The 27,405-nt window shown below is 57.7% G+C and overlaps 1 protein-coding gene across 7 annotated transcripts in view; it reads left to right on the forward strand.

The window, feature by feature from the left end:
- Window positions 1-27,405, forward strand: part of DOCK1 (dedicator of cytokinesis 1) — a 331,039-nt gene that overhangs the window by 226,898 nt on the left and 76,736 nt on the right. For all 7 annotated transcript variants that reach the window (XM_080641474.1, XM_080641473.1, XM_080641477.1 and 4 more), the window contains 2 exons: window positions 3,423-3,524; window positions 8,177-8,271. In XM_080641474.1, coding sequence (XP_080497600.1) covers window positions 3,423-3,524; window positions 8,177-8,271 — 197 coding nt within the window. The remainder of the gene's footprint in view (window positions 1-3,422; window positions 3,525-8,176; window positions 8,272-27,405) is intronic.

Genomic DNA, 27,405 nt, shown 5'->3' on the forward strand with positions numbered 1-27,405 from the left:
TTCCGACCTCTGACTGCGACGGCCCGTCTCTGCCCCTCTCCCGGCTGCTTTAGTGGGTCCGCATCCTCGCTAAGGCCCTTGAGCTGCCTTCTCCCTGACGTCCTCCTCCTCCATGCGGACTTCCTGCCTGGCCGCGTATGCGCTCCCGGGCCTTGCTCGGTGGAAGCCGCTCCGTTGTGGTTCGTGTGTCATTTCTGCACCACGGCCGTTCCCCGCCTTGGCCTTGCGGGGGTCTCCCAGCACCCCATGCCGCCTGCCCCTCGGGTGAGAATGGCCCCGTCCCCAGTCTCGGAAGCTGGCAGTGCCCATGCCCTTGGCATCCTCCAGACCCGTGGTAGGCAAACTGCGGCTCGCGAGCCACATGCGACTCTTTGGCCCCTTGAGTGTGGCTCTTCCACAAAATACCACGGCCTGGGCGAGTCTGTTTTGAAGAAGTGGCGTTAGAAGAAGTTTAAGTTTAAAAAATGTGGCTCTCCAAAGAAATGTCAATCGTTGTACTGTTGGTATTTGGCTGTGTGGACTAATGAGTTTGCCGACCACTGCTCCAGACCGCTCTGAGGTCTGGCTTTCCTACTCTGACCTTGGCATTTCGAGGTCAGTACTTCGTATGTCGCTTCTGGTGAGACAAAGCTGGCTTGTGACCTCGGTGACTCTGCAGGGGTGGGCAAACTTTTTGACTCGAGGGCCACAATGGGTTCTTAAACTGGACCGGAGGGCCGGAACAAAAGCATGGATGGAGTGTTTGTGTGAACTAATATAAATTCAAAGTAAAGGAGCGGAGGGGAGAGCAAGAGAACCGGATAGAACAGCCGGATCCGGCCCACGGGCCGTAGTTTGCCCACGGCTGCTCTAGAGTGTGCGTCGCCGTTGTTTCACATGAAAATGAAGGCGAGCCCACGCCAGGGGCACCTTGGCCGACACAGGCCTCCGCTTGCTCTAGAGAAGCTCCTGTCTGGGGGGCGGAGTCCGGGTCATGGCCAGCTCCCTCCATCAGCGCCGAAGCGGGGCATGATCTACGGCGGCCTGTACCTTTCCTCTCCCTCGGCCCGTGTCCTCTCCGCCGGCAGGGCCGGGACAGCGGGTCCCTGCCTCGGGGCCGTCAGCGGAGGCCTCAGCGCCCTCCGGACTCGCATGTGCCTCCGGATGAGAGGGAAGCATCGAGCTGGGCTGCTAAGCAACGCCTCGTAGCCGTTCCCTCTCTCGGAGGGAGCAGCGTAGCTGCCTATCCGGTGGGGCCCGCAGAGACCGTGGGGTGTTGATGGGCCATGGTTCCGACGGCCTCGTTGTACTTGATCAGCATGTGAGGTTATGAAGACCATGACCCCAAACTGGCATCTCCTAGCGCAGAGAAGTTGCAAAGGCGGCTTCTCCTGAACTCAATGGGAGGCCAAGTATTTATGACTTGAAAGTCTGTAGCCCTGGCTGTGTGGCTCAGGTGGCCAGAGCATCGTCCAAACCCCAGGAGGTTGCAGGTTCAGTTCCCAGTCAGGGCACATCCCTAGGCTGTGGTTTCTGCCCCAGCTGGGGCGCATATGGAAGGAGACCAATCCATGTCTCTCTCTCTCTCTCTCTCTCTCTCTCTCTCTCTCTCTCTCTCTCTCCCTCTCCCTCTCTCCCTCTCCCTCTCCCTCTCCCTCTCCCTCTCCCTCTCTCTCCCCCTTACTCTCTCTCTAAAAATCTTTAAAAGCATATCCTCCTGTGAGGATTAAAAAGAGTTTCTATTCATCAATAGGCATTTTGCCATGTCAGAACTCATTCCTCCAGTAGAAAACACACATTATTTAGCTCTTTTTCTGAACCCCAACTTGGAATCTAAGCCTCAGCAATTATTATTGTTCACAAATAATTTACTTTTCTGGGCAAATGGAAGACACCATCTCATCATTAATGTATTTGTTCAATTTATGGAATGCACCGTAGAGGACTCATTTGGAAGCATATGTGTATACTGTAGATGGAAAATGAAATGGAACAGTATCGGACCTTAGCATTTCACTGCAGAGAGTGAATTTCAAATTAATGCAGAAGACATTTAGGCATTCAGATATACTGCTTGTAAGAGTAGAGTTCGTAAAAGAATGCAATTTGGGAACTCATTTAATAAGGCAAAATTAGGGCATGTCTGAAAGAATTTCTCATCCTATAATTTTACTGCACTTGTACTGGTTTAATGGGAGAAAATGTATGTCCTGTGTTTCTTAAAATGTCATCAGTTTAGGATGAAATATTGAAGAGCAAGGAAGGCTTTTAAGATGTTGTTAGCCATGAACCCCAGACGTGCGATACATTGCAGTCAATGGCAACGGGACCACTTAGCCGCCTGCCTACCTGCCAAATAAACCCTCTGCAGTGCATGCACACACATGCACAGACCTGCACACACAAACATGCACATGCATGGGCGTGCACACACAAACATGCACATGCATGGGCCTGCACACATGTGCACACACAAACATGCACGTGCATAGACCTGCACATGCAAACACATATGTGCATACACAAACATGCACATGCATGGGCCTGCATCACATGCACGCACAAACATACATGCGCACAGACCTGTACAACAAACATACACATGCACAAAGCTACAAACATGCACATGGACACACCTGCACACACACTCGCATGCACACCCCTGTACACACAAACATACACGTTCCTGCACACACATGCACAGATCTGCATGCGCACATGCACATGCACAGACCTGCACACGTACATGTGCACACACACAGCCACAGACATGCTGGCTGCCTCCGTCTGCTACCTGCTTCCGCCCTTGACTTCTCCGTGTCTCGGTTGTGTTTGTCCGTTTCCTTCTTCCTCCTCCTCTTCCTTTCCTCCAGCCCCGCCTGCCCTGAGAAACGCCCTCTCCCCACTTTACCTTCTGCCGAGCCCACACTCCTCACATCCCTCTCGTGGAGAACTGGGCCGTAGTTCATTGTGAGCGGGTGGGGATTGCCTCCGAGGGGGTGCAGGCAGGATTTGGGAGAGGAAAGGCCTCTGTGTGTCCAGCCCCAGGTCAAGGGCTCACACATCACCGTTAGGGCAGCAGGTGACCGAGAGCTCAGGGCAGAAGAGGTGGTGATTTCAAGCCTGTCTCTGACCTTCGCATGTTCAATACAAGCATATTTAACACTTGGTTTCCCAGCCTGGACAGCCCCTGGTCAGGAAGCACTAACTGCAGGGAGAGAGAAGAGACTAGAGGAGGAAAAAAGAAAAAGGGAAAAATAGATTGTGAGGTTGGAGTGACCCGTTGCCTTCTGGTGGCCGGCCAGGGGTGGCGGGAGTGGCGGCTTCGCGCTGCCGGTTCCAGCCCAGACTCCTGGTGGATGCCCGCTTTGCATTGACGTTCCCACTGTCACAGCTTGTGGACCTCCCGCCCCGTCTCACTGTGCCTTCTGATTCCTCTGCAGGGGAACTTCGTGGCGTGCATGACCGCGATTTTACGACAGATGGAAGACTACCATTATGCCCATTTGATCACGACTTTCGGGAAGATGAGGACGGATGTTGTGGTGAGTGTCGCTTTGACCCCGTCCCGTCCCCGTGTTTGGGGGCCAGCGGTTTGGGCAGAACACTGGTGTCGTTGTTTTCAGTGTGATTTTGCACGGGGGTGGCCCGCGGCTGATTTGGGAAAGCCGCCTGGAGGGTCTACCCGAGCCGTGTTCCTAGGATGAGGGTCCTGACACGCAGACCTGCTGCTCTGCTGGGGGAGGGGTGGCTGGGCTGCCCTGTCAGGGTCCCGCATGGGCTTCGGGATCGTTGGAGGTTTGGGGGTGTTGCACAGGAGGGTCACCCACTCACTCCTGCTCACCCGCTGATGGACTTTCAGCAGCAGGAGCCAGAGAGCCCTGGGGCCTACCTTCTCCCCGATCCACTAGCCGTGACCATGGGGCCGTCAGCACTGGCTCAGTAGCTCCTTCATGCAGCCAGACGGGACGTGCCACGGGACGGAAGTGACTGCTTAGGGCCCCCTCCCCAACGACCGGCATCCTGGGGCCTCACGGCGGGTGCTCCCCGACACCCCAGGGCCTCACGGCGGGTGCTCCCCTGACACCCCAGGGCCTCACGGCGGGTGCTCCCCTGACACCCCAGGGCCTCACGGCGGGTGCTCCCCTGACACCCCAGGGCCTCATGGCGGGTGCTCCCCTGACACCCCAGGGCCTCACGGCAGGTGTCCTGACACCCAGGGCCTCATGGCGGGTGTCCTGACACCCCAGGGCCTCACGGCAGGCGTCCGGGGTGGACCAGGGGGACGTCTCTCACCTGGGAAGTGGGGAGTGAGAGTGCTCATGGGAGTGGTGATAGGGAGAATGTCAGCCAGGGGACTGCCTTGGCTGGGACACCTTCTGCCCGTGGCTTCCTGCTCGGAGCCTGGAGTTCCATGCGAAACAGCCCCCCAAGCCTGTGAGAGCCTCGGGGTGCGAGCAGGAGCCTCGGGCCGAGCGTCTGTCCCTGTATTCCGTGTGAGCACTCGGTGTAAACCAGTGGTTCCCAGCCTTTCCTTGGCCATGCCCCCCAGCATCTCTAAATTCCCGATGCCCCCCCGTGACACAGAATTCTTAGTATTCACAAAGTGACCCCTGTTCTCGGGGACGGAGCCTAAAGGCCATGGACGTGGGCTACACAAGCTTCCCAAGCACATGGCGTCCACGACAGAGGCAAATAGAAGAGCGAAAGGACAGTGGAAGGACTGAGGAAGACATCAGCCAGAAGTTGTTTAAAAAGTAATATGAAGGGACATGAAAAAATAGGCAATAAAGCTTCAAAACATGTCCTAGAGAACAGAGATGCGTAGATATGTCACAGTATATATTTATAGACTGTCTCTGAGGCCCCTAGAACCGCAGGAAATGCACAGAGTTCACTGTGAATAACTCATTCTCGAACTGCCCCCCGTAAACATCAAATTGCTCCCCCTTAGGGCGTGTGCCCCACGCTGGGAACCCCGGGTGTAAGTGAAGCTTAACGAAGGCTCACTCCACTGGGCAGTGGGTCTGGGACGCAGGACCCTCACCGGGAGTTCACTCTCGGACCCTGGCCTGTGAGCGCCGTGGCGGGAAGGACGGGGCGAGGCGGCAAGTCCCGCTCTAAGGCCCCGAAGGCGGGTGGAGACCGCCCGGGGCGCGGGGGTCCTTCCAGCCAGGCCACGTGACTGTGCCAAAGAGGAGGGACCTCTCACTGGCTGAGGCGGCGGCCGGAGCCTCTGCAGCGGAGAGGATGTGCGATGTGGAGGGGGAGGGGGACAGCGCACAGGGAGGGGGAGCATGGGAGGGGGCAGCATGGACGGGAGCCTCGCTGGGGCAGCGAGCGAATCGGGGTCCGACAAGCTGGAGGGGGGCTGGGGTGTCGAGGCCCCGGAACGGGACGCCGGGCCGAGCAGCCTTGTGTACGTGGCTTGTTTGTGGGTTTGGTACTTTTGTTGTTGTTTTATTTTATTTATTTAAAAAAAGTCAATTTATTTGCTATTTCTCCTTTGCTTGTTTTAAAATGACTTTTACAGCCTTGATTCTTAGAATAAACGCTTTATTTTCCAATAAATGTGGCGTCACATGCAGCTGTAAACAGTAATGCAGCGGCCCCTGAGCCTTTGCCCAGTTTTCCTATAATAGCAACGTCTCGCAAGACTACGTGTACCACTGTCACTATTGACACTGCTGTGTCGCCATCCACGCAGTCGCTGATCTCATTCCCGTTCCCCAGTTTTCCATGGACTCTGTCCCCCCCTCCACCCGCCACCCGTGTGTATCAGGAACGATCGCCCGTGAGAGACGGTGGGAAGGCCGGGACCATGGAATCCATTACTCCCATCCTGAGCTCATCCGCTGCGAGCCCTTCACCTCGTCCGAGTCGCTCTCTGTCTGTGCAGACAGATCCCTTGAGTCTGGGAGAAACCTGCTCTCCCCTTGGAGCTTCCGCTGACATCTCTCGCGAAGGAAGACCTCTCGGTGGCCCTTCCAGAACAGGGCAGCCGACCCCCATTCCAGAAGTCTCCCCCTCCCGTCCCGACGTTCCGCCTTCCCTAGGGGCTGCCTCAGCCCGGAGCCCAGTCCAGGCCCAGCCATGCCACGTGCGTGTGGTGCCTCTCGTCTCCTGTCTTCTAGAACACGCCCATCACCCAGCTCTTCCTTCCTTCCCAGGCATTGCTCTCTGAGCAGTTGGGAGGCACCCCACCAGCCACCGTGTGGACAACCCTGCCCTGTCACGTCGCTCCGTTTGTGTCTCCATCCCTCCGCATGGCCTGCCAACAGGGAGCTCTGTCTGAAATCCAGGCCCCTCCTTTCCACGAGTCCTGCCCTGTTGTGTGCATTGAGGGGTGAAACGCCAAGCTGGCCCCTGTGGCTGATGGGCAGTTTGATCCCTTGGGTCACAGGGGGTCCCTGCCAGGTCTCCCTGTGGTGAAGATGTCCCTTTGTCAGGTCATCTTGGGGTGATACTTTGGCATCCACAGAAAGTCGGCCGTTATTCCACCCCCAACGAGCCTTCCTCTGACGAGCTTAGCATCCTTGGAGGGTCTTTGAATGGAGCAAGGGCCAGGCAGCAGAGTGGTGATTTCCTGCTTCTGAGGGTCACGAGGCTCTATCCTTAAGAATCGGGATGTGGGTTACGTGGGCGATGGGGGGAGGGGTGCCTGGACCAGACTTGCAATCTGAACAGATCCCTCTGGGGACATGTGGGGACCATGAGGCACAAGAGTGGACATAAGTAGAAGGGCTGGGAGTCCCCTCTGGCCGGTCGGTGAGAGGCCATTGGCTCAGTGGGTGGGGACGGAACGCACAGAGGCAGATGGGTGATTGACGAGAAGGCTTGGCCCATACAGTACAAGGATGGCTCGGTGGGACCCTCTCCATGAGCAGCGTAGGAAACGCCGCAGGCGTGGATCGGCCTGGAAAGATGGATCACAAACACCTCCTATTCGCCCTCCGCCTTCCCTTGTTGACTTGGAAATGCCAACGTCATATAGTCTGTGCCGCCACGTCCCCCGTGCTAGGCAGATGCGATGGCGGGGCCCGCGGCCACGGCTGTGAGGGATGCAGACAACACGGACGCCCCGCAGATCCCATGGCCCACAATGCACAGCATTCCGCGTGATCAGCAAAGCGCGCGCCTGGAGCAGCTGAGCCCCGCTAATGAGGCGTGGGGCGGTTTCCCGGGAGAGCAGCGGAAGGCGTTGGGGAAATAGGCGTCTCCTCCAGAATAATAAAAACCAGACCCTGTATCTCAATTATTAGGCTTGGAGGAACGATCAGCAAGAAAGCGGGCAATTTCATGCAAATGGAGACGCGACGAAATTACCGCACTCAGCCGGCAGAATCTGCAAACTGATCATTAAAATGTGAAACTCTTGACAAAGTGGGGAACTTAAGTAGTGAAATATGAATTTCAATATTTAAACCGGGGAGAGGAGCCATTCGTTGTGTGGGGGAGGCACCCGGAACACCCCTGCTTGGAGGGCTGGTGGCCAGAACGTGGGTGAGCTGGGTTGGGGGGACAGTGGGCTGACCATGCCCAGGTCCCTAAGGTCTCCTCAACTGGTGGCCTCTTGTCAAAAGGGTGATCATAGTTGCTCCCTGAGTTTTTCTTTTTAAATATATTTTTATTGATTTTCAGAGAGGAAAGGAGAGGAAGAGAGAGATGAGAATCGTTGATCGGCTGCCTCCTGCACGCCCCCTACTGGGAATCAAGCCCGCAACCCCGGGCATGTGCTCTTGACCGGGAATCAAACGGTGACCTCCTGGTTCATAGGTCGACACTCAACCACTGAGCCAGGCACTATAAGAACTATTAATAACCTTCATGTGATGTCTGTAAACCATGTTTTTCTCTAAGCAGAAAGTGTGTGACTACAGATCTGTAATCTTTGGGGGCACCACTCTTTCTGACTATTAGGAAGACATGCCTGGGGACTGTTTGCAGCCATGTCTTTGGAAAAGTTACCCCCGACGGGAGGTGCTGAGCAAACGGAAAGATAGAAATAGTTCGCAGCACCCGGGAAGTACACCGGCGTTACTTTTTAGAAAGTTTTCATTCAGCTGCAGAGGACACAGTCATTCATCCTGTGATTACCCAAGGGCGCGGCGGGGTGGGGCAGGGCGGGGCGGGGGCACAGGGCGGGTGGGTTTCCACCTTGCTCTCGGCCTGTCTCAGTGCGTCCCTTCTTTTTCAGGACTTCCTGATGGAAACCTTCATCATGTTCAAGAACCTCATTGGGAAGAACGTGTACCCGTTCGACTGGGTGATCATGAACATGATGCAAAACAAGTGAGTACCCCGAGCGGGGCTCCCCTGCTCCAGGCGCCCCGTCCGCGTCTCCGGGATCCGGTGTCGCCTGGTCACCATGAACCCTCCCCACGGTCCCCGTGGTCCCCCTTCTGTGACCACATACTGGAGGTTGGGTGGTTCCCTTGTGCCAAGACGGGGCTTCGGTACAAAGAACCTGGGCTCTGCCCCCCGGAGAGGAGCAGACCTGAGCAGAAGCCCCCTCCTCTTGTCCAGGGCAGAGAGGGGCCATTCGCCGTCCCCCTTTAAGCGCCTTCGTTTGTTGCCCGGAGCGATTCCCAGCTCTGTGCCGGGTTTGGGGAAGGTGTTAGCCTTCCATATAGTTCAGCTGCAAAGAAGTCAGGAGCATTTTCTTCACGCCTCTGAAGCCCCTGTGTGTCACCTCCGCGTTGGTGAATTCCCAGCCCCCGGGTTTTTTCATTTCTGAAAGCAGCAGCAGCAGCAGCGTTTGCTGTGTCCTCCATCACCGTGACTTCCGAAGAAATGGCTGGTTACCCGCCCTCTTCCTTCTTTTTTATTGCGTTGTCATGGAGGCCACTGGGATTCACAGGCGGCGTGGTGGTGAGGAGGAACCCAGAGGGAGGTTGTGTGCGTTTGATCTCGGTCCCCTCGGTGGCCAGCGTTTGCCAAAACCGCAGCCCAGCCCACAACCAGAGCGGTGACGCTCATGCGGCCCAGGGCCGCTCCGTTTTCCCCGCGTTCCTGTCCTCGTACGTGGCCCGTGTTCTCGACTCCATCACAGCGGAGACCGGGCCGTGTCTGTCACCACACAGGTCCCCGCGCTGTCCGTGTATAGCACACGCTCCTCTCCCCTCCCCCTCCCCCTCCCCAGTCCCCCCAGGCAACCACTCATTTCTTCTTCCTTTTATACCATTTTGTCATTTTGAAAATCTCATCTCCAGGGAATTACCTGTGGGCTAGGTGACACGTAATTCTCTGGAGATGCAGGTGGGTTGTTGTGTCGAAGGTTTGTTCCCTTGGTCGCCTGCGGTCTGTCCCGCGGCGTGGAGGTACCGCAGGGGGTTGAACCGTTGTCCCGTTGAAGGGCCTCCGCGCTGTTGCCCGTCTGAGGCTAATGGAGATGCTGCTGCTGCTGCTTACATTCACGTCCAGGTCCTGTGCGGACACAGGTCTCCGTGTCTCCGGCACTAATGCCCAGGGCGCCGTGTTGGGTTGCACGTCTAGTTTTTTATTGTTTTAATTGATTTGAGAGAGAGAGAGAGAGAGAGAGAAAGAGAGAGAGAGAGAGAGAGAAACATGGATTTGTCATCCCACTTATGTATGCATTAGTGGCTTGCTTCTTGTATGTGCCCTGACCGGGAATGGAACCCGTAACCTTGGCCTATCAGGTCGCCGCTCTAACCAGCTGAGGTCCCCGGCTTCTGACTCGGACAGATCTGCGTTTGCCACCACAGTTGCCACGTCTGCGGGGACAGTCCCCAAGCCGGCAGGACTAGCCAGAGACCGCCACGAAGGAGGCCTGTGGACACTGACCACCGTGCGGGTGGCCACCCTTTCATTTCCATTTCCCGTCTCGCTGCCCGACATGCTGCCCCCTCCCCGGGCAAGTAAACAGTATTTGTGTCTAGCAGCTGAGTCAGCTGGGTGTTTGAAGTGGCTTATGGCCCCCAGGGAGCCAGCTACTTAGAACGTAAAGCTCTCAGGACATTCGGCTTGCTTGGGCCTCCTTGCTTGCCTACTGCTTCCGAATGAGGCCTTTATTTCCCCTTCCCGCCGATGCGCTCATTCTCGGCGATGCCTTTGCGCCCAGGGGCACAAGTGGCACCATCTTCGGCTTGATTTCCGCGCGCCAGGCCCTGCTGTGGGGATGTGGCCTGTGATCGGGCCCTTAATGCCCTCGGCAATGCCTGGGACAGTTGTCAATTGTCAATCACATCCATTTCACAGATGGGGAAGTTGAGGCATAGGGGTTTGGTAGCTCGCCAGAGACTCACCACTGGGAAGTGGTGGGGCCAGTATGTACCCAGGGCGTCCCCCGAGAGACCGCACCCTAGCTGCCTGTGGCCTCGCCTCTGAGTCTTGAGCGTGACTCATTTCCCGAGGAGAGCGTTTTGTCTGGTTTTTTTTTAAATCCTAGAGTCCTCAGAGCACTTCCCCCAAGATTTACTCCTCTCCTGAGTGAACTTTAAGCATGGAAGTCCAAGTGTTCCTCGTAGCTTTCTGGGTCACCAGAAGTGTTCCGTTCATTTCCGAGCTTTGTGGGGTCCTGTTCTACAAGGTCAAGATCTTATTAACATTGTGGTAGAATGATTTCCTTTAGAAATGACATCGATGTTGGAGAAAGCTTTCTTTTTTTAAATATTTTGATTGATTTCAGAGAAGGAGGGAGAGGGAGAGGGAGGAGAGGGAGATGGAAACATCAATGATGAGAGAGAATCATGGATCGGCTGGCTCCTGCACGCCCCACCCTGGGGATCAAGCGTGCAAGCCAGGCCTGTGCCCTTGACCGGAAATCCAGCCGTGACCTCCTGGTTCATAGGCTCACGTTCAACCACGGAGCCACGCGGCCGGGCGGAGAGCACTGCTTCTCTGTCACCGCCTCCTTGCCTTGTTGTCTGTGACCGAATAGCTGCTACCTCGTGAGCTGCCAGCTGTGCCCGCCCTCCTCCCTGCGGACTGGGAGACCCCCGGCCTCCGTAGTGATTCCCGAAGCATCTGGAGCCTGTACTTGCATTTTCACGGCCCCCCTGGACCCGCCGTTGTACCACCCACGGCTCAGAAATGGACAGACTCAGCCTCTGTGCCTCAACTCCACGTGGTCTCTGCACACGTGCCCTTCCTCCTTGCTCAGCCGGGGGGCTTGGGAAATGTAATTAAAGACGCGCCCATTCCTTCGGCTGCAGCGACTACTGAAGCGAAAATCCGAGGCACAGGGGCTAATTAAACTGGCCCAGGACACCCGCCACTCAGCCGCCCATTCAGACAGGAGCTGGTCGCGATGGCCGCCATCCGCTCCGCCCTGGATGTGCGGGCCAGGGGGCGAGGTGACATTTCAGCTGTGCGCGGTGCGGCGTCATCAAGCGCGCCGTGTCCGAGCCTCCACGGTCACCTCCCCGGGCAGGCGAGGCCCGAGTCCGGGTGAGAGCTCGGGCTGCCTGGGGAACCTGTGAGCACGCCGGGGCTGCGTCCATCCTCCCGCTCACGCACTGCGTTTTCCAGAGCCGGGCTCTGGCTCTGCGGTGGGGGGCGGGCTGCGGGGCGAGCTGTGCCACGGCTCTCACCCAGCCCCCCCGGCTGTTCGCAGGGACTCGAGCCACCGCGTGGTTGAGTTCCGATGTCTGTCTGCTAGTCCTGGGCCTGGACCCGTCCCCGGGGGTGTTTGGACACGATCGTCCCTGCGTCAAGTTTTAAGGCACAGGGTGACGGCAGGAAAGGGACTGCACTCGTTTCTGACCTGGAAGAAAGCGTTCGTATCGGCTGCTGTAACCCCAGGGAGAGAGGCATCTCTAGCCCGGGCAGCGGGGCACAGGGGCCGCACGGAGCGGCACGTTCAGGTTTTCAGAATTAGACTTTCTCATTCCTCTTGACGGCATACTGCAGAGCGAAACCTTTCCTGCATTTGTCAGCGCCTCCGCCTTGCACCAGGATTTTAAAATAACGTGCCTGCCAACCCTCCCTGGTTTGGCTCGGCGCACAGGGCGTTGGCCGGCGGACTGAAAGGTCCTCGGTTCGATTCCAGGAACATCCCTCGGTTGCAGGTGCCACAGCCCCGGTTGGGGTGTGTACAGGAGGCCACCAACCGATGTGTCTCTCTCACGTCGATGTTCCTCTCTGTCTCTCCCTCTCCCTTCCACCCTCTCTAAAAATCAATGGAAAAAATATCCTTGGGGGAGGATTTACCCCCAAAAAACAAGAAATAAAGTAAAATGAGTGCCCATGCAGATGCACATGCCCAGCGGCCGGCGATGTGGTCTGTCCGGATGAGAAGTAAACAAAACAGACTCTTTCACTCCCTCGGCCATCCCAGCCTGCAGGCGCGAGGACCCGTCGTTTTCAAGTGCTCCTCTCTCAGTGGAGGTTGCGCACCTCGTACTTCGAGGTCTCTTCCCCGTAAGCTGGGGCCTGCGGGGGATCCTGTTATAACGTGGGGTTTCCACCCAGCGCACTTTCACGCTGGGAATGTTTAACGAGGAAGGAATAGAAAAGCGAACGTGGAAACCCACAGAGAACGTGACGCTTTGTGGAGGCCGAGGACTTGGAGCTGCCCGGGAGGCAGAGCGAAAGGAGAACAGCGGCCCCCCTTGGAGGATGGAGGGGATCCACGCAATTTGTCGGGGGGCCCTGAGGACTTAGGGGCGTGACCCTCTGCAAAGAGGCTGCCCTGGCTGAGGGGTCAGCGGAGACCGCCCCCCCTCCCCCCAGTCTGGTAGGGGAGACGGAAGGGTCGCTGTGTCAGTGTTGAAATGCTTAGGGCGCTCTGAGCCCACACGGTGGCCGCAGCAGGGGCTGGTCCGAAGTGGACGTGGCCGAAAGCCTGGCCTGTGGATGGAGGGGACTTGGCTGACCTGCCCAGGTGGACCATTTACGTATCAGAGGGCACCCATCAGAAACTGCCATTGGAATTGACTCTATCTGGCATCCCCTCCATCGTATATCTGTCCTTTCAGGCGCTGACATGGCCGCCCAGTGCGCAGATAGGGAGCTCGCCTTCTGCTTATTTCACGTGTCCGGGTGCTCCTCACCTTTTTGCTCATGGCCACGTGGAGGCAGCGAGAACGGTCCAGGAAGCTGGTTGTTCGATCGGCAGCATCCTTCATCTCCTTGGATCCTCCCCCCGCCCCCCGCCCCGCCCCCGTGGCTTGCTTCTCTTCCCTTCCTCCTCCTCTCGCCTCTGGTTCAGGCATCTTTGACCAGAAGGTGTTTCCCTCAATCCATCAGTGTTTCTACCATCCTCCCACACATGCTACATGCTTACACACGCAGAGTCCCATGTGGCTCCTCTCAGCGGGTGCATGGCCAGGCCTGTGCTCTGTAACGGAGTGATGTCTCTCCTTTCCAATGGACAGCAGACGCCTCAGTAGCATCCATTAGACGTGTCTGCGCCCCGGATGGCGAGCTCATGATGTCCCTGCCAATATTCGCTGGGCGTGCAGCCAGGACAGGAAAGGGCCCGAGCCTTAGAGACGGGCCCCACCTTGGAGGGGCCAGGGCCGTGAGGGATGAATCACGCAAATGCCCAGAGGCTCGGAGAGGACAGTTGCGGGGGGAGGGGGGCTGTTTGCAGGTGCCGTGCCACGTGGCTCCACTGCCGTGGAGCTACAGCCTCGCCAGGGCTGTGCCGCTCACATCCGGGATGTACCTTCTGCTCTGGGATGGGGGAGAGCAGGTGAGGGTCCTGCTTCCTGGGGACAGCCCTCAGGGCCAGGGCCCCCGCACAGCCTGACGATGGTCCTGGCAGGGCGGACCGCCGTTTCCTGCAGCGCCCCCCCACCCCCGCCCCATCCCCACGAAACACCTCTCTGCGGCCACGCAGCAGAAATCATGGTGCACTGAGCATCGGGCTCCAGAGACCCCCGCATTATTTATTCTCCCCGTCTTTTTTTTCCTTTCTTTGAAGCCTGGGGTGCTAGTGGATGTTGTTACTTTCAATTTGCTTTTTTTTTTTTTTTAATCCTCACCCGAGGATATATTTCCATTGATTTTTAAAGAGAGGGAAAGAGAGAGAGAAACATCAATGTGAGAGAAACACATTGATTGGTTGACTCCTGCACGCGCCCCAACCAGGGCCCAGGTTGGGGAGGAGCCTGTAACCGAGGTACATGCCCTTGACTGGAATTGAACCCAGGGCCCGTCAGGCCGCAGGCCGACGCTCTATCCACTGAGCCAGACTGGCCAGGCCAATGTGGTTTGTTTTTTAAGTTGGCCGGCTTCCCGTTGCGGTTTCCCATAGCCAACGGCTTGAAGATGTTAAGCGCGCCTCCGCGGCAGCTGCGGACATCGACACCGTCCCAGCGCGACCCGCCAAGGACCGGGAGGCAAAGGAATATGTGGTTCTTTAGTGAAGAAACCGGGATTCACATCAGGATGATGAGAACATGCCGAGTACAACTTTCCCCGGAGCTCAGCCCCCTGTGTCTGCCCGGCTCACAGGCGTCATAACTCTGCTCTTTCCTCCCTACGCCTCTCCCAGGACGCTGGCCTCACGGGGCTGTTCTGCGGCTCAGACCCGGGTCCCAGGCATGCGACTGGGCCCACCCTGGCTGCAGGGAGCGCGTTTCTGGCTGGTCTCCCCAAGAGTCCAGGACGTGTCCCCCTGCAGCGGAGCTGTGTCCCGAGGCCCCGGCATCTCCAGGTACTAGTAGGCCTGGATTTGGATCTAGAGATGGCCCTGGGCCCCACGCACGGTGCTTCGCCACTGTGGAAGCCCCCTCATCCTTCTGGCGTTTCCACACACTGTGTTAATGCTTCCCATACAGTTATGGGGACACGCCTGCTTCTGGTCCTTGCTTACTAATGAAGCCCGGCCTGACGTTCAGAGAACCCCAGGCCTTTCCCGGTCCTTGATAACCTGCGTCTCACCGGAGCGTCGGGATTTCACGCCGTCGGTGGTATCCGAACGGCCTCCGGATTTCATTCCGGGGAAGCCTCCCACGCTCTCAGGAGGCAGCGACGAGGCGCTCTCTGGAGGCTTGCTCTGCGGGAAGGTGTGGAAGGGCCAAGCGTTCTAAGAATTCCCCTCCAAGCGGGCGCACACACCTCGCCTCGCGCTCTCCTGCTGCTGGGGACGCCGTCTCGCTGGCACTGGATGCTGGAGGCCCTCCTCCCCTCCGTGGGGGATGGAGCCACGCGCCTCTCCATCGGATGGGCGGACAGCTCTTCGATGCAAAGCCAACGGGGGTACATGTGATTGAGATGGGGCTGCTCTCCAGGTCCTTCCGGTTTAAATGTCTGAGCAGCGCTCCTGGCTTCGGAGGAAGCTGAGCACGGAAGACCCTCTGCTGTTGTGCGTGCCAAGATAAAAAAAAAAAATAACGTAAAAGATTCCAGGATGCTGCTACATTCAGCCCCACACCCAGGATGGCCCCTGCCACAAAGAATCTTTCGACTCAAAATGCCAGTGGTACCCAGACTGGATGGATGGAGACACTGAGTCTCCGGGATGTTCAGTAATGAATAGAAATACATGCACTCATTACAGCGACCCTGTTATGATCAGTCCCGCATTTCTCAGCTATGGGTCCCTGTCACGTGACCCCAGCAAAGGCAGCAGAGCTTAAAATAAATAGCCGCCGCTGTGCCCTGAAGCTGCCAGGGCTGCGCTGCCAGGGCTGGTGCCTGGGAATCGGGGGCTGTTTGCCCCGAGATGCCTGCCAGGGCTTCCCCCTCCCAGCAGAGCCCTGTGAGCGTGGATCAGGCTCGCGAGGTGACAGGGAGGACACTGAGGAAGGCATCAGCGGGGTAGTTTCTGGGGGGAATGCGCTTTTTGTTTTACGGTTCGGCATGTAGGTGAGATCACACAGCACTTGTCCTCCTCTGACTTAGCCTCATGCCCTCAAGATTCAGAGGAGGTAGCACATGTCGATTTCCTTCATTATCATGACCCAGTAGTATTCCAGTGTGTATGTGTTCTTGGCACATTCATTCTTTTTTTTTTTAATATTTTTATTGATTTTTTACAGAGAGGAAGGGAGAGGGATAGACTGTTAGAAACATCAATGAGAGCCTAAACCGGTTTGGCTCAGTGGATAGAGCATCGGTCTGCGGACTGAAAGGTCCCAGGTTCGATTCCAGTCAAGGGCATGTACCTTGGTTGCGGGCACATCCCTAGTAGGAGGTGTGCAGGAGGCAGCTGATCGATGTTTCTCTCTCATCGATGTTTCTAACTCTCTGTCCCTCTCCCTTCCTCTCTGTACAAAATCAATAAAATATATTTAAAAAAAAAAAAGAAACATCGATGAGAGAGAAACATCGATCAGCTGCCTCCTGCACACCTCCTACTGGGGATGTGCCCTCAACCAAGGTACATGCCCTTGACGGGGATCGAACCTGGGACCCTTCAGTCCGCAGGCTGATGCTCCATCTACTGAGCCAAACAGGTTAGGGCGGCCCATTCATTCTTGACATTGAAATTTTTTATTTGAAAAACAATTGTTTTGATCTATGAAGACTCTAACAGGTGGATACTAGACTTATCGGGGCGACCACTTTGTAAGTTACATGAATGTCTAATTGCCGTTGTATGTTTGAAACTCATATACTGTTGTATGTCAGCTATAATGGAACCATTTTAACAAATGGAATAAAAACCAAAAAGGAAAAGGGCTCCTGCAGAAAGAAGCTGCGTGGATTCCCGCGGATGAACTCGCTGTCGTGCACGGTGACCGCCGTTACAGGGAGGCGGAGCGCTCCGTGTGGCAACGCCAATGAATGCGGGTTTGGAAATGAAATCATCCGTAAGACGGACCGTGGCGTTACACCCTTGTCTGCCACGCAACCGCTGTAGTCTGGATGCGGGGCTGGAAATGCAGATTTTGTCTCCGTCTTCAGGAACGCCTGACAGGGGAAGACTGAAGTTTGAAAACATTTGCATACGTAGTGCGTGTGCAGAGCCACAGAGAGATAGTGTTATTGTTCCGTGTGATGTCTCCACGGATCCGCGTTAACAGGATGCTGGCATCGCCTGTGCATTCTGACTCAGATAAGGCGCCTGTGTGTTCCTTGCTGTGTGTCGGTGGCATTCTGTAGATTTGTGCGTGGCCCTGGGATGCTACTACGGTGCGGAATCGCTTCTTATTATCTCAGGGGCTGCTCACTGCCGGGTGACTCTGCCCGGCACATAGTAGGTACTCAACGAAGAGTGGCTGCGGGACTGCCTGACTTACAGAGTGATGCTCTGGGGGAATTGGTCTCTATTACACAGCCCCCTGAGGGAGTACCTGGCCTGTTTCTGTCCCAGTTCTTCCCAGGAATGAAGGACAGTCACCCCCGTTACATCTGGGTCCAGGAAGCGGGCATTCCAGATGGGGGTGTATGATGAACAAGGGACCGATCCCTTGTTCTCTTCAAGGCCATTAGCCAGTGCAGGTCCTTCACGGGAAGCTGTCCTGCATTTAGCATGAAACCCGCCTGGCGGAGCTCCGCGTGCACCCGGAGCCGGCACGCGTGGGAGGGCCGAGCCGCGGGGAGGCCGCTGCCCGCCAAGCTGGCGTCTCCCGTCTCCAGGTGACCTTTCCCGTCCGACTGTGGGGAGGCCTGTCCTCGGTGCTCACCTGTCAAGTCCCAGCGCCGCGAGTCCATCCAGCTACAAATTATATTGTAACGGGGAGTATTCGGTGCTACGCTGCCGTTGGGTGATTTAGGAGGAAAACGAACTCTGACAGCTTGGTCTTTGCAGTTCAGTGAATTCTAACGGCTCCAAACAAAACCCACACCAAAGGCCGCTCCCACGCCGCCGTGTCTGAGCCGCTGGGCGCCCGGCGCCGCGCGCCAACCCAGCGACCCCTGCCCGCACGCCCCATCCCCGGGCTCTGAGGAGGGCTAGCCGTGTGAGAGGCTGATGTTTGTGGCTGTAAACATTAACCGTACCCAGAAGGGGAGGGTGCCCTTCCGCTGTCTGACCATCTAGGCCCGTGGTCAGCAAACTCATCCATCAACAGAGCCAAATACCAACAGAACAACGATTGACATTTCTTTAGAGAGCCAAATTTTTTAAACTTAAACTTCTTCTAACACCACTTCTTCAAAATAGACTCGCCCAGGCCGTGGTATTTTGTGGAAGAGCCACACTCAAGGGGCCAAAGAGCCGCGTGTGGCTCGCGAGCCGCAGTTTGCCGACCACCGATCTAGGCAGCTTTAAAAAACATTTTGTTTTTATTGGCTTCAGAGAGGAAGGAAGAGGAAGAGCGAGAGCGAGAGAGAGAGAGAGGGAGAGAGAGAGAGAGAGCGAGAAACATCAATGATGAAAGAGAATCATCCATTGGCTGCCTCCTGCATGCCCCAACCCTGGGATGGAGCCCACAGCCCAGGCATGTGCCCTGACCAGGAATCGAACCCTGACCTCCTGGTGTTGAGGTTGAAGCTGAGCCACGCCAGCCAGGCTGGGCAGCTCTGTAAACGTCCATGTTCCTCCGTTTGTCGTGGCAGAAAGTACCGTTTTCCCGCCTGGCCTGACTTGCCGTCGCATCCTCAGTGTGGGCATCCTGGGATGCAGAGGTTGGGAGAGGAGGTCGGGAGCCCCTTGGTCTCCCCGTTTCTGTGATGAGACTTGGCAGCCTTTTTCTCTCTCCTCTTTGTTGGTCACCGGGTGAAGGTCACGACCGGAACGTAAGTGCTGGTCCCGTGATGACCTTCCCAAGGTCGTTAAGATGAAGTCACTTCGTAGGTTTGGGGTTGGACAGGCCAGGGGTCAAAACGCCCCTGCGCATCGGGGCCTTTGGGGGGGCGGGAGGTGGACTCCCAGGCCCGTGTGTAGGAGCGGCAGCCTGGAAGGATGCGGATGGTGTGTGCCCAGTGCCCGGGGGCGAGCCACACTCCACCAACACGAAGGGCGGCTGGGGGCCTGGAGATCCGGTGCCCATGGGGCTCAGGCCTGTCTCCTGGGTCGGTCAGGATGGCCTTGCAGGAGAGGCTGCCGGGCCCTCCGCATCGAGCTGCTCCATGCCGGGGACCCGGTGGGCAGATGGAGATGAATCCACGGCGTGGACCGCAGGCGCGAAGCTTTGTGGCTCAGTGGCGTCCCCTCCCCTGGAAAGCACCGGCCCTGCGCCACCTGCCTGGGCTGGAATGACTGTGTATTGGGAGAACGGGGCCTCCAGCTCCCTGACTCAGAGGCATCGGCTCCCCGCCTCTGGTCCTGGCAGCGAGGGCCATGGGGACAGGGTCCAGCCACTGCTGCACGGCCAGCTCTGAGGGTCTGGGATGTCGCTCCCTGCGTCCTCGGGGTCCAGCCCATCATGGTCCTGAGTGACCAGCTCTGAGGGTCCGGAATGCCGCTCCCTGCGTCCTTGGGGTCCATCCCATCATGGTCCTGAGCGGCCAGCTCTGAGGGTCTGGGATTCCGCTCTCTGCATCCTCGGGGTCCATCCCATCATGGTCCTGAGCGGCCAGCTCTGAGGGTCCGGGATGTCTCTCCCTGCGTCCTTGGGGTCCAGCCCATCATGGTCCTGAGTGGCCAGCTCTGAGGGTCCGGGATGTCGCTCCCTGCGTCCTTGGGGTCCATCCCATCATGGTCCTGAGCGGCCAGCTCTGAGGATCTGGGATATCCCTCCCTGCATCCTCGGGGTCCATCCCATCATGGTCCTGAGCGGCCAGCTCTGAGGATCTGGGATATCCCTCCCTGCATCCTCGGGGTCCATCCCATCATGGTCCTGAGCGGCCAGCTCTGAGGGTCCGGGATGTCGCTCCCTGCGTCCTTGGGGTCCATCCCATCATGGTCCTGAGCGGCCAGCTCTGAGGATCTGGGATATCCCTCCCTGCATCCTCGGGGTCCATCCCATCATGGTCCTGAGCGGCCAGCTCTGAGGGTCCGGGATGTCGCTCCCTGCATCCTCGAGGTGCCTCCCACTGCGGTCTTCCCGGGGTGAATGAGGCCCCATCCTCGCCTGCTTCCACTTCCTTTTGTCTGACAATGTTGGTGTCATTGAGCCTGAGGCGCCCTGCCCCCCCAGGCGACGGTGGATCCGAGAGAGCCAGGCCCACGCTGACCGGGCCCCAGGGGGAGAGTTTCTTGTCCTGCAGGCCGTGGGTCACCTGCCGCTCAGCCTGCGTGGGTGGGGAAAGGAAACCCCCTCACGCGGGGTCCTGTTGAGTTACAGAGCTGGGGGCGGGGTCTCAGCCAGAAACCTGTCTCTTCGCTGGCTTCACCCGGTGCTTTTCCTGGAAAAATCAAAACAAAAGCAACCAGGAAACAGCTGAGAAGGGGCCCCTCAAAGAGCGCACTTTCCTAATGTGCACGGTCTCCACGGAGACCCGGGAGAGAGAGAGCTGCCGACAGACAGGAGAGAAGCTTTCATCTTCACTGCGTGGAGCGGCTTTCACCCGGTGAGAGCCTCGGGCCCAGACGTGCGTGCGTGCTTCTGTGGGACCCGTGACGTGAGAAAATGCACTGCCCATTTCGCGGGCGTGGAGCGGGGAGTGCGTGTGCCTTCTTGCTTTACATCGGCGTGGTAGGTCAGGGAGAGTTTACTGTGGGACGGGCATTGTTCCGCGGACGTGCAATGAAGCTGGGTAAGGAATGGATGCCCAAACCCTCTACAGCTTTCTGTAAATCTATTCTTAGATGTAACTTCCTTTAACATGTTTTAGGAAATGAACGTGGCAGGTTGGCACTGAGGATCCTGCGGAGACTCTGATGGGAGGCTGACGGGCCAGGTGGCCCACCGACACCCCGGCTCCACTAGAGGCCCTCCGGGGGCGGGGCGGGGCGGGGGCGTGGCAGAGAGCTTAGGAGAAACCTGTGCCAACATGAGGGCCAGGTAGGAGCTTTGGCAGAATCTGGCAAGAGCTGCTATGGCCACTGGGGCGTGAGGAGGACTTGGGGAATGTTTGGGGCAGGGCCAGAGGGCCTTGTGACACTGTGTGTCTAGAGGGAAGGAGAAGGAGCAATCGAGGAAAGTCTTTAGATGTTTGACTTGAGCCAAAGGCGGTTGGTGGAATGGCTAACGAGATGGAGCCTTGGGGTGGGGGGGCGGGGGGCGCGGGGTATTCACAAACTCCGCTTTGGCCTCGTTCGGTGTTTCTCCCTCTTTTCTACCACCCTGCTAAGAAGATGGATCAAACTAAATTTAAGTGTAATTGAGAGGAGACATTAAATGCTAAGCAAGTAGACTGTGTAGGCCGGGGTGTGCTCTCTAAGGGCCATGGCCCGTGGAAAGTGGAGAATGTTCTCTGTGCCCCGGCGAATGAGGCTTCACCCCCGTCCGGGAGACACTGCCCCGTTGATGAGATGCCTGGCAGACAGCGAGATAAAGAGATTCCAGAGGAGTTCAGAGCAGAGGTGAGCTGAGGAGGTACACTCTGGGGTGTTCCTAGCATTTAGATGACGCTAATGAGGCCCCCTGGAGGTGAGTGTGGCTGCAGAAGGGTGGCACCAGGCTGAAGCCGGGTGCTCTCAGATTTAGGGACTTCACCATGGACAGGGGCGCCCTCAAAGGATCCCATGCGTGGCCAATAGCAGGAGTCAAGTCAGGAAAGCGAGACGGCGCGGAATTGCAAGGGGAGGACGTGGAAGATAACAGAGGAGCGGCCAGAGGCTCTGGCCACGCGGAGGTCACTGCTGGTGGCGACCAGAGCTGTGTCCCTGGTGTGGGCACCTCCCTTGGGATCCGGGGCTGCCGCGTCTGAGGAACGGTGTCTGGAGGCAGGCGTGACTCAGACGGGGGTTGGTGTGTGTGTGTTGTGGATACAGAGCATGGTGGAAGCCATCTGGTGGGGAGAGAGCAGGAGAGTGGTCATGGGAGTGTGGAGGCGGCGATGGGGAGCGGTGAGGCCCAGGGAGGAAGGGAAGGGGAGGAACACGGACCGTGGGGCATTGTCACAGGAGAGGAGACAGCGTGGGTGCAGATGACAGCACGGGTGTCGGTGTCGGGGTTGGCTGATGGAAAAACTGATGTCTTCCTAGTTTCTCACCCACGTAGGAAGCAGGGCCATTAGCAAGAAGGTGTTCGGGGAAGGGTCGATGGTAGACCGTAGGGATACGATGTCCGAATGGTTCCGCCTGCGCCCCGCGCCCTGCTCACACGCTCTCGGGCCACAGACCGAGCTGAGGGCCCCGCAGCACGTGCCTCCCTCTTACGTAAAGCCCGGGAGACGCCCCCCAGCCAGTCGTGTCTCAAAGGGTACGTTGCTTTAAATAACTCCGGTGAGATCATCCTGCTGTGAACATTTCTAGATGGATCTTGTCTTTTAAGCTTCAACAAACCCTATTAGCCACGAAAACCCTCTGGTCTCTCAAAATAGCCGTCTTCCAGCCTCCTCCCCCCACGGCGCCAGGGCTGTGCGGCGGTGGCGAGGCTGGCAGGGGTGGCGGGGGAGTAGGAGCCGGGCCCACGGGACAGGACCGGCGGCGTCCGGCCATGGTCGTTCGGCTGCTGTCCCGCCTCCGGGGCTGCCCACGCGCGGGCTCGCAGTGGGGGGCGTTCCAGTGGAGAAACGGGGGTGCATTCGGTATCAGCTTGCAGGCACCCGGGCCGCCTCCTGCTTCTCCGTCTCCTGGCTGTGAGCTCCGTGCTGCCTGGGTGTCTTCCATACCATGCGCCCTGATGTCCCTCTCCCGCCGCTTCGGTGTGGAAATTTCCAGAAGGCTGTGGTCCTGGTCCTTCTCTCGCTTCCTGTTCCTCCCGCCGCCTTCCTTACCTTCCCGTCCTTAGGACCACAGGGCGGAGGCCCTGGAGCACTCAGGCGGGTGGAGCTTTCGGGCCTGAGCTTCCTTGTCAGGCCCCAGAAAGCTGGGAGCAGCACGCATGTTGAGAACCCAATTGTCCCACGTCATGGCCGTCGCTCTGTGGTCTCCGTGAGGCCTTGACTTCCCAGCTTCTCTGTCCAGAACGCACGCGGGATGGAGCTTCCATGTGGGAAGCGATGTGGACGAGTTCCGACTGCCGGCGTCGCCTCTCTGCTCCTCGGTGACCTGGACGGCGGCCCTGTGCCTGCAGGCAGCCGGCGGGGGGCCCTGAGCGCGGCCAGCACACGGCCTGGATGTGTCCGATCATGTCAGTGCTGCCGGGCAGCCGCGACCAAGGGGTCCCTGTCCACTGGGGTCCAGGGCCCCACGTTTGGAGCATAATCCGTGGCGGTTTAAGTGCCGCGTCCTGGTCAGATGGTGACTTGCTTTACAAGGTCTTCCCCCGCGGACTTCCCATGAGCATCCACGTTTTTTAACTTAGAATGACGACGCGTTTCACATGCATCGCCCTCACCCTTTCTCCACGCCCTGGCCCCAGCAGCTCCAGGCACTTGGGAAAGGGAAGGTCCACGTGAGGGGACCCCCTCGGCCTTGACAGCTGCTGGGGCCCCGTTGGCTGGCTGCTCGCTGTTCTGACAGCACGTAGCTTCCCTCCGAGCACTCGGCCTCAGAGCCCTGGACCCAGAGCCCTGGCCGCAGAGGGGAGCTCCGCAGGGGAGCGAGGGGCTCGCAGGAGACATGCAGAGCGCGTCCCCACAGAGCGGTCAGCACTGCGTCCGTGGCCTGAGGGGCTGAGAACTGGGGTGTCTGTTCTTTCCCCTCCTTTTCTTTTTTTTTGCCAAGCCACGGAAAAATCGAGAATATGTTCAGCTTTTCACCCGTAATATTGTCACCATTTGTAGAACAGCCTGAAGCGCAACTCACAGACACCGTTTGGTTTAGCAACCGTGGGCAAACTACGGCCCGTGGGCCGGATCCAGCTGTTCTATCCGGTTCTCTTGCTCTCCCCTGCGCTCCTTTACTTTGAATTTATATTAGTTCACACAAACACTCCATCCATGCTTTTGTTGTGGCCCTCCGGTCCAGTTTAAGAACCCATTGTGGCCCTCAAGTCAAAAAGTTTGCCCACCCCTGGTTTAGCCAGTGGCTCCGCCGGGCTTTACGGGAGAGCCTCACTTCATAGGTTTCCGTTTGGCGCGTGTTTGTTTTAAAGAGCTGCCCGCAGCCTTATGTGGTTTGGGCCGGAGCCGGTGTCTCTGTTTCCCACGCGGCTGGAGCGGAGGCACGGGTGGGGGCTTTGCGGCTCCCACACGGCTTCATTTTCAAATTGAAAAGCGGATTCCGTTCATATCCGTTCAGAAGCAAATGCACGCGCCTGCGGCTTTCCTGACAGGCGTCGCCAGTGTCATGACTGGTAGAAAGGTAGCAGGCGAGAGGGGTTAGCGCAGCCATGGGCAAACTTTTTGACTCGAGGGCCACAATGGGTTCTTAAACTGGACTGGAGGGCCGGAACCAAAGCATGGATGGAGTATTTGTGTGAACTAATATAAATTCAAAGTAAAGGAGCGGAGGGGAGAGCAAGAGAACCGGATAGAACAACCGGATCCGGCCCGCGGGCCGTAGTTTGCCCACGGCTGGTAGCGCGTCGAGCCCTGGCCCTGCAGACCGTGGTGGTCCCGGGCGGCTCTGCGGCTTGGTGAGAAGACGATGCACGATTCAGTGTGTGCGCCCGGCGGGCCACGGAGACGGCCCGTGCTGGCCGCGTGTGTCCTAGGACAGCGCCGACCCTCCGGAGGGACGTGGGCGGTATCACCCCAGAACGGGTGGGGAAGTCCCGCATCTGCCAGGGAACAGTAGCGGGCGCTGCCCAGGCTGCCACGGCCCTGGACGGAGTGACCCCTGCCTCGTGACTCGGTGCCCCCTGGCATGGCGGACGAGGGACCCAGGCGCCCTGTGGCAGGAAGGGCTGGCAGAAGACAGCCCGCTCCCCCCGGGCCCTGCCCTCGCCTCCCCGGGAAGGCTGCCGATTTGAGCAGGACCCTGGGGAGACTAGCGAAGTTCGGACCAGCAGGGGTGACCTGGCGCCACCCAGGTGCCGGGTGTGCAGGAACGAGGACACCGGGCGCCCTGTAGGCGGCAGAGGGCGTGTCCCCGCCGGGACTAGACTGTAGAAGGCACTGCCTTCTCCCTGTCCTCTCCCTGTCTCTGGGGGAGGTCCTGTCCGGGAAGGATGGAGGCCGCCCAGGTTGCACGCCGGGCTGGGCAGGGGATGAGTTGCGGGCGCAGGAAGCATCCTCCCGGTGGATCTGGGAGCCGGGCTGGAAGGGGGTGGGTGTGGCTGGCAGGAGCCAGGGCGGACCTGTGACTTGGCAGAGTGCACGGCCCCTGCCAGGGCCTCGTCAGGAACCTGTGTGTGGTGTGTGTTTCTCGTGGCTTCCTCCGCGGCAGCCCTCCGGCAGCTCCCTATGCCTTTCCCCGCGCTTGTCCCCACGTGCCCCTCAGCCTGACAGCAGGCCCTGTTCCGGTTACATCCAGTCGTCCTTTCTGAGGGCAGACCTTTATTTTTTTTTTTAGGCAAAAAAACACACACAGAAGAAGAGGCGATCTCCGTAGGGACACGGGGGACCTGTCAGAGGGGAGCACGGGGCTCGTGGGTTTGCCGACCGCTCGGCCACCCTCTCCTGCCGCGACCTCAGGACACGTGTGTGGGGAAGCCTCACCGTCGGGGCTGTGTCCCGTGAGCTTACAACATCCTCGGGGAGCAGGGTGTCCGTGGGTCTCTGACAGCAGCACGGGGGTCTCTGACAGCAGCACGGGGGCTGCTCGCTGCCTTGGATGCGTGCGTTTCTTCTCCTGGCCGTGCTCTGGGGCGGACCCACCTGGCATTCCCCGGCCAAGGGCAGCGGTCGCGGGAAGCTCACGGTCAGTCAAGGGAGGGACACGTGTCTGCCTCTCGGCCACGCAGCCGGGGAGGTCGGAGCAAAGCCCTCCGTGTGGGCCGAGCCCAGGCGTGCGGCCTCGACCTGGCTTCTCACCACGGAGGTTGCCGACGCCTCTAGGAGGCATAGAACCTGCTCCCACACCCCTGGAGCATCGAGTGGGAAAAGGCCGTGTAACCTGCACAGTCACCGGTTTTCTCAATTCCGTTGATCTTCTCACGCGTGTATTTCACTTTCTGGTGACCCTGGTATGACTGTCGCCGGGCCACTGCCTTTCTTGCTTGCCCGTCTGTCACAGACGCTTCTCCGTGTTACTACACGTTGTCGTCACCCGCTTTGTCGTTGGCTGCAACAGAGCCCGCGGGGGCCCGCCCGCGCAGTCTCTCGCGCTGGCGCCTGCCGCTGGCTCTCGAGTTGTAGCTCGTGTAGGAGGCGCCGTGGCGGGCGGCTTCGTGCACGCGGCTCCGTGCTTTGGGTGGTTTCCTAGGATTCGTTCCCAGAAGCGGGATTCCCGGGGCTCGGCACACGTTGTCAGATTGCTTTCCGAACAGATTTGACGGATGTCGCTGCGCCGTTGCCAGAATTCAGTATTATCTTTTTAAACGTTGTGTTAATTTCACAGGCAAAGCGTTGCCTTATTTTGTTTATATTTGCATATTTTTTTTTTTTACCATTTGCTGCATTCAGTCCTTTTCCTTTTCCTTCTAACCCAGGGGTGGGCAAACTTTTTGACTCGAGGGCCACAATGGGTTCTTAAACTGGACCGGAGGGCCGGAACAAAAGCATGGATGGAGTGTTTGTGTGAACTAATATAAATTCAAAGTAAAGGAGCGGAGGGGAGAGCAAGAGAACCGGATAGAACAGCTGGATCCAGCCCACGGACCGTATTTTGCCCACGGCTGTTCTAACCGTTTCTGTTTTGTAAACTGTTCTCATCCTGGGCCTATGGATCTATTCGCTTTTAGTGTGTTGTTTTTTTGTGTGAGAATTTTACTAACATTTCTATGCAGGGTCATATTAACCCATTTAACATTTCTAAGCATATTTTCCCCGTGTTGTTTGCTATCTCATAAGGTTATGTGATTTTTTTTTAAGTTTGTTTTTCATTCACATACAAAATTTTATCTTATCAAATCTCCCCGCCTTTTCCTCTGTCATTCTCCAGAGTCCCATCCTCCTCCCACAAGTTTGATATTCGACTCTAGGTTTTAGTTTCTGTTGTTTTTTCACATGGACATTCTTCGTTTTACCTGGAACTTGACTTTTTTGTGTTCTGTGTAGCTGCACTGATTTTTAAGTTGAACCTAGTTATCATCACAACGCCCTTTATTAAAGAACCCTCCCCCCGATGCACCGCGACTGGCCATTTCCGGGCAACGTGTGCGGCCAGCGGGATCATCGTTTATTCCCGGGCCAGGACCACATCGCTGTAATCACGGCTGCGCGAGCGTGTGTCTCGCCGTCTGGCCGCAGCTGGGCTCCCGTCTTCGTGTATCTGTGACTTGTCTTCCGTGAGCCAACCCGGGGTCCCACCAAATGAAATGTACAGCATCCGATCGAGTGTCCCGTCCGAACGATTATGTTCCCCTTCTGGCTGGATTCGCATTAGGGAAGCGTCTAGACAGGCATGTCTCAAGGCGCTGGGCCGCGTGCTGCGTGGGTTTCGTGCATTTGCAGAGGAAACCATGTTCCTATGGGCACTGTCGGGAGATGGAAAGCAAGGTGGCTCATCACCCACAGGTGACCTTGCCGACAGTTTGAGGTAGACCCTCCGGTCACATGCTGTTCCCCTCCCCGTGGGGGCCCCACAGACAC

Source organism: Plecotus auritus (genome assembly GCF_963455305.1).
Source record: "Plecotus auritus genome assembly, chromosome: 9".
Taxonomy (NCBI): domain Eukaryota; kingdom Metazoa; phylum Chordata; class Mammalia; order Chiroptera; family Vespertilionidae; genus Plecotus; species Plecotus auritus.